The sequence below is a fragment of the Branchiostoma belcheri genome, unplaced genomic scaffold, assembly GCF_001625305.1.
Source record: "Branchiostoma belcheri isolate BF01 breed outbred unplaced genomic scaffold, Haploidv18h27 scaffold7, whole genome shotgun sequence".
In the NCBI taxonomy this organism is placed as follows: Eukaryota; Metazoa; Chordata; class Leptocardii; order Amphioxiformes; family Branchiostomatidae; genus Branchiostoma; species Branchiostoma belcheri.
Window position 1 is genome coordinate 3,425,532 of NW_017804353.1, and position 7,232 is coordinate 3,432,763.

Here is a 7,232-nt window from a genome sequence, read left to right on the forward strand (position 1 = left end):
TCATACTGTCAAAATGGAATGGCTTTGAACAGGTGTTAATTGAGTTAATCCAATCAAATCCAACAGCCAATCAGCAAGAAGAAAAGATTAGGCTGCGTCAGGTTCATGCTTGCATGCCCATATTTGGGCCCGCCCCCGAATTCCTTTCTTATTACGTCACGCGCGTACGCCCCACAGTACTTTCCTATGGGAACAGCTAAAAACGCAAATAAAACGATTGTAAAAGCTTGTATCAAAAAAAATAAAAAAACGCCTAGGGGTATTTACCCACTCTACCTTTATACGAAATTCCAGGTCGTTTGCCCCAAAAATGAAGGAATTGAATCAATTTAAAGAAATGGCAGGAGGAGAAGAAGAAGGAGGAGGAGAATCATCAGTAAAAACAGTATTTCCCTCCATACTTAAGTATGGAGTGAAATAATTATTGTACAACCATATATTTAGATAGACTAGGACAAGAATCGTATGAGCATAATCTGGTACAATTTTTAGCACGTTGTACAGTGAAATATTATCCATGTAATGTGTTGTCAAAAGCAGCAAAGCCAATTGCAATCGGCACTCATGCACCGACTTTTACACACGATCAGATGTGAATCAGACGCGTTTTCTTGCTCTCAGAGCTGGTGCTTCATGTTTTTAATTTTTCTGAGATGTAAACGATTGCAGTTACGCTCTATTTCCCCGTTAAAGCTGCTGACTGCCCAAAATGGGAATGTTTGTAGGGTTGACCTCACAGTTGCCATGCGTAGATTAGGCCTAAAAATGCCCTGAAAATCCTTGCTTTCCTTGACAAGTTTGGTACAGTTTGGAAATTTTGAGGGTAAGAAGGGAAAGGTAGGGTCTTCACTTTCTCAGTTTGGAGAAAACGTGTTCAGCTAAGCAGTTTGGCGTAACTTGTCGGACAGGTTTGACTGGGCCTGGCAAGCACCGGATGGACTGATGGATACCTGAGAAAGAGATCAAAGGTAGGCTGTGTTTTAATGCTGTTAACTGTTGCAATTGTGTCCTAAGTATTAATGGGCGCATTGTAATTAAGTGAAGCAAAGGGATATGTAGTATCAACCAAGGTAGGGATACTAACCAGCCCTTCCATGGTATTGCCCCTATTTAGACCGGGCTTTGTGGTGCATCAAGCCTCCGCCCCGAATCATGGAAAACCTGTTTTAACCATAGCATACACACAAACATGAAATCATTCAACACTTGTTGCACTAGTGGTACGAAAGAAACTAATAACTTTCTCAGAAAATTAATAAAACATAAGACAACTTTCTTTAAGATCTACATAAGTTGTATCGTAAACTCAAAGCACCCATCTTTGTGCAAGAAAACGGATGGAAATCTTAAAGAACATGGAAAGTTTCTCTATGCACAGGGTCGCCTCGCTCCAATGGCTAGGCCCAGGGTCGCTTCGCCCCAGTGACAACCCTGAGTACCTGAGTAAAATATCTTGTGTGTCTACCTGATCACTACTGAGATACCCTAAATATGAAAAAGATGTGACTACACATGCCAAACATGTGAAAGAAAGAATTTTGGGAAAGTGTAAATGTAGCCTTTTTTGTGCTTGCCCTACTTGCTCACTGTCCATGAAAGTATGCAAGGGCACCTTATAATTTCCCATTGTCCCTCAACTCTACCTGACCCCTTTTATGTCAATCAAAAGCATTCTCTTGCAGGTTTCAGATAATTGCGTAGTTCTGTATTTTATATAAAATTTTAGATTTTCTACAAATTTGACATTTTCCATTTTACTGTGACAGTCGTTACATCCACATAGATGTAAACCTACATAGACACACCTGTTAGTGTAAGTCCAATCAAGGAAGTTAAATACTTCAATTTAACCTCCTTGGTCCAATGCATTAGTAGAACTAGAGTTTATTCAACTCAAGAGGTCATTTTGCGGGCGTGTGTTGTCTGGACTGCATGGACCTTACCCTTTCCTTGTCAAAATGCGAGATTTGTTTATATATTAACCAACAAATTCTCTTGACTAATCTCCACCACCACGAAGGTCCTAGGTCTTGGTCATCATGGAGTATGAAGATGTACTGCGGCAGTACCTCGGTGAGTTCGGCAGGTACCAGAAACTGGCAGCTGTGCTCATCATCCTGGTCGGTCCGTCTGTCGGCGCGACCATGCTCGCCCAGGCTTTTCTGGCGGCCACTCCCGAGAACCACTGCCGGCTCTACCACAACGACTCATCGGGCATGTACCCTTCCGGTAGACTCAATGTCAGCGTTCCCATGGAAAATGTGGACGGTACTTGGAGTTTCAGCTCTTGTTTGATGTACAACGGAACTGGTGGAACAGCAACAGGAGATAACCAAACAGTAACATCGTGTAACCACGGCTGGGAGTACGACCAGAGCATATATCACAGCACTGTTGTCACAGAGGTAAGTTCGCCATATATAGTGCAAATTGTCGGTAGTTTGGGATGGGGAATACGAAGGTCAAGTTCAATCATGGGAATTCTAGCTGTTTTTTGTGATACTGCAGCAGTATTTTATATGTTTTATATGTCGCTGTCATGGACTGTAGGTCAAGGCACTGGAGGTACTAAAAGTAGATCATACAAATGGTTGATCGGTCACAAATGGGTCGGGGGGGGGGGGCAATGATGAATAATAATAATAATAATGATACCCTAAACAAAAGGGCGGCTTTACATCTTTCGGTCATTTACCTATCTCAAGCAACCATCGTGAGTGCAGGCATGTTGGACCAAAATGCCCTGTTTTGCGCTGAATATTTTTAACAATGATTCAATATATGATTTGCATTTTTCCAGTACGACCTTGTGTGTGGGCGCCACTGGTTAAAGGAACTGGGACAGTCCATCTTCATGGTGGGGGTGAGCGCTGGGGGACTCATCTCAGGAACGGCATCGGACAGGTACAAATGTTCCATTTCATTTTCTCTGGAAGAAAAGAGAAACACAGTGTTCTCACCGTCTGCTCAAGTGTTTTTTTTTCCAGTCATGTACAAAGGGGTGGCACATCTTTATTTCATCTGCCAGTTGGAATGGTATTCCATGAAGGCATCTGGGGTCATTGCTTAAAAAACATTTTACTTTGTACATTTACAACTACATTGTGGACTAAATTGCTTCTTTACAATAGAAATCCTTGTAGTATAGACACACATCAGTGTATGTTGCCAAGACTTTTATGTTGCAATTTTGGGCAAAGTGTCTTCATTCTCTGAGTCTGAGAAGATCATTTAAAGAAAATCAAGTTGCGGAATTTTTTTGCCTAATGTCAAATATAGCACCACATTATCACCATGAGAAGTCATCTGAAACTAATAGCCTAAAATGTTCTTTACTTTGAGATTTTAGTCTGCTTTGATCGATGCATGCTCCGACTCCAGTGACTCAGTCACACACATCAATAAAATGCACACAAAAAATTTTAAAAAACTAGCACAAAGTAAATATCTACTTGGAGCTTACGCACGAATGGTTGCATGGTTCTCATTCTTTGTGTTCCTCCATACACCATGCGTTGACTCTATCCCTCATTGCCGACAGTCTCCTACTACTACTCGTACCTGCAGCTGGTGGAAACATTTTACTTGAAGTTACAGTCATTAAAAGTAATCCCAATGTTTGTATGTTTCGTCAGATTTGGGCGCCGTCCAACGGTTCTAGCCTGCATCCTGCTGCAGCTGAGTTCTGGACTTGCTGCTGCCTTCACCAAAGATTTCATCGCCTTCATTGTTCTCCGATTGCTTGCCGGCGGTGCTGTCAATGGTCTCTTCTACGCCGGCTTAACCCTTGGTAGACTACGTCTAATTTTTATCTTACTCCATTCATTAAGATTAGGCAAAAAAGACTAAACACTTGACATTTGAATATTTTTTAAAACCTGCCTTTATTGATGATTGACGTGTTCCCAATTTTGTGCCCAGCCATAGAAGTTATCGGCTCGTCTAAGCGCAATGGGGTGGGAATGACGATCTCAATAAGTTGGGCCGTGGGTACAGTCGTTCTCGGAGGCCTTGCGTACTTTCTGCGGGATTGGTGGAGCCTTCAGCTGGCCCTGGCTCTACTATCAGCCCCAATGCTCTCATACTGGTGGTACGTTTATTCAATTATATATAACCTCATTGGTTCATTTGGTACCGTTGTTACAATTGAGTACGGTATCATAGCAGACTTGCATGCATATTATAATGTGCAGCATATTTGACATGTCTCTTCGCTTAGTAGAAATTTTGTTTTTACAAAATACACATTTCCGTAATCTTCTTATTAATTGTCACTTATAGGCTTCTCCCCGAGTCTCCGCGATGGCTCCTGACTAACAACCGGACCAAAGAAGCCAGAATCAACATTCAGAAGGCTGCCAAGGTCAACAAGGTCACCATTCCAGATGATGTCTACGATAAACTGACAAAACCGAAAGACAATGAACCTGGGGAAAAACCCAAGAAGTACAGTTTGATCGACCTGTTCCGGGGTCCTCGTCTGAGGATGAGTACAATAACGATGTCTGCAGTCTGGTAAGTACATTCTTGTAATAGCTTAAAAGGCACAATGTGTGCTCAAAAGGAAGACCTCACAACAATAATTTTCAATGGTTTATATGGACAATATTTTCTGCGGAGGCAAAACTTCTAATGAATCCAAGCAGATTCTGTGGGCCAAGAGGAGTCTAGAATCTGCTTGGAGATTAGTAAAATGTTCTGACGTAAGTTACCAGTCACTCTGGTCTTCCTCAGTAAACTGACCCAGTGATACTTGTCACCTGGCTTCCCGGAGGCGTGACGTCAACACTGGGTCAAAGGCTGCTAAACGATTCGGTCCAGTCCTTTTCCCAGGAATGGCACACAAAATGACACACAATTCGTTTTTTACGCCTTGCTTTCTTGTCCGTTTGGTAGGTTTGCCACAGTGGTCGTGTACTATGCCTTGATCATCGGTTCTGCCGACCTGGCTGGTGACCCTTACCTGAACTTCGTCCTGGGAGCACTGCTGGAGATCGGGCTGTCTCTTGTGGGTTTGGTTGCCATGGAGAAGTGGGGGAGGAGGCCTGTGGTTGGTGGATATCTGTTCCTGTCAGGAGCCGCCTGTCTGGCAGTGGCAGCAACTCCAACAAGTGAGCACACACACAATCCTTTATACAGTATAGCTTATGTCCGGCAATGATAATGTTTACGTACGTGGTGACAGTCTTTAGTTTCTCCCTCTTCGAAAACATGACTTATGAGACATAGGAAGAAAAATCTACCGACGCCTCCTATCCACGTGAACGTTTGTTTGCACTTCTCCCTCAATGTTTCGACATCTTTCCAATGCATGATTTCTTGACTTCAGTGTATCTAAATTGACAAGGCATTATGGCATATGTTGCAGCTATGCAGGAAGTTATTCGGTACCTTTCCTTGGCCGGTCGGTGTGCCATCGGAGTCGCGTTCAACACTTTGATGGTGTACACCCCGGAGGTTTTCCCCACTGTCGTCAGGTAGGATCACCAAACACGAAGTTGAATTGTGAATTCACTTGCTCTCTCATTAGCTCAATCACTACGTTGCGCCCTCAGAATTCAAGGACTCAAAAACAGCGATAACTCGTATACGTGTATGACCAACCCCAAAGTTTATGTTGTCCTAATGCTAGCTATAGACAGACTTCGTCCTTTGGCAATCCTAAAAAGGATGAAGCTAATACAATCTAATTTCTGTTTCTTCAGGACGATGGGTGTGGGCGTGGCCAACATGTCGTCCCGTGTGGGCGGCATCCTGTCCCCGTTCGTGTCCCTGCTGGCTGACGTGCGGCCGCCCCTCCCCATGCTCACGTTCGGGGTTCTCAGCATTCTGGGCGGCGCCGGAGTCTTCAGTCTGCCGGAGACGTTCGGAATCCCTCTGCCGGATACACTCGAAGACGCCGAGAACTTGGGAAGGTACGCTTTGGAATGATAACACAAATCGTCTTGTATTGAATCACAATTTCATAATCTGTGTATGTCTTAGTTTTTGCCCTACTCTTCTCTGCTTACGTTGTATATGTGAGTTCTCTTTTTTTCCACAGAAAGCAACAAACAAAGTTTGACACAGCAGAAAAGATCACCGAACCCGAACGCGACCGTGACCTCAGCTACATTGGACCTGTTGTAGTTAGTGGCCACGTGATCTGGAACAATGACTTTTTCTAGTAGTCAGACAGGGCAATGTACATGATTTACACATTTACAGATATTTCTTGGCGTCAGAAACATAGACTACATGTACAAAGCATTATAATATCCTTGAACGTTTTGGAAATGTAAAAAACTAAACAGCCCAATCATCGAACGTTTGTTGACATGTCTAAGTGTATGTTTTGGCCGCTCCTAGAAAAGGCTCACCTCGAAAATAGCGATAATTAGGATGCGACGCATGAAGACTGAATATTTTATAAAGTGATTAATAATGGCCCTCCGGCTAAGAGAACGTTGTTTATTTCCTGCTGGCCGGACAATCATGTAATAGTGCATCAATGCACCTGTCATAAGTAATAATTTTTAAATCAAAATGTGTTTAAGAGTTGTGGAGTAGTGGTATGTACGCACAATAAAATGGTGTCGACACATGTTATATAAAAAAAAAGCCGTGACATTACTGAGTGAGGATCACACTAGTATTACTAGATAATATAGTTTTGATGATTATTGTACAACCATATATTCAGATAGACAAGGACTAGAATCTTTTAAGCATAAGCTGGTACAATTTTTAGCACGTTGTACAGTGAAATATTATCCATGTAATGTGTTGCCATAAGCAGCGAAGCCAATCGGCACCCATGCACCGACTTTTACACACGATCAAATGTGAATCAGACGCGTATGGTTGCAGCTTGTGCTTCATGTCTTTAATTTGTCTGAGATGTAATCGCTTGCAGTTACGCTCTATTTCCGCGTTAAAGCTGGTGAATGCCCTAAATGGGAATGTTTGTAGGATTGACGTCACATTTGCCGTGCGTAGCTATAGACTAGACCTAAAAATTGCCCTTGCCCTGAAAATCCTTGCTTTACCGTGACAAGTTTGGTACAGTTTGGAAATTTTGAGGGTAAGAAGGGAAAGGTAGGGTCTACACTTTCTCAGTTTGGTTAAAACGTGTTCAGCTAAGCAGTTGGCGTAAGTTGTCGAGCAGGTTTGACTGAGCCTGGCAAGCCCCGGATGGACTGATTGATACCTGAGAAAGAGATCAAGGTAGGCTGTGTTTTACTGCTGTTAAC

At 42.9% G+C, this 7,232-nt stretch overlaps 1 protein-coding gene across 1 annotated transcript in view; it reads left to right on the plus strand.

Annotated features, from left to right (window-relative positions):
* The window catches only part of LOC109484365, a 41,553-nt gene that overhangs the window by 4,776 nt on the left and 29,545 nt on the right, over positions 1 to 7,232 (plus strand). The window contains exons 10-17 of the mRNA XM_019787617.1: positions 2,028 to 2,405; positions 2,801 to 2,904; positions 3,636 to 3,790; positions 3,922 to 4,090; positions 4,282 to 4,515; positions 4,897 to 5,111; positions 5,369 to 5,477; positions 5,706 to 5,915. Of these exons, the coding sequence (XP_019643176.1) occupies positions 2,028 to 2,405; positions 2,801 to 2,904; positions 3,636 to 3,790; positions 3,922 to 4,090; positions 4,282 to 4,515; positions 4,897 to 5,111; positions 5,369 to 5,477; positions 5,706 to 5,915 (1,574 nt within the window). The remainder of the gene's footprint in view (positions 1 to 2,027; positions 2,406 to 2,800; positions 2,905 to 3,635; positions 3,791 to 3,921; positions 4,091 to 4,281; positions 4,516 to 4,896; positions 5,112 to 5,368; positions 5,478 to 5,705; positions 5,916 to 7,232) is intronic.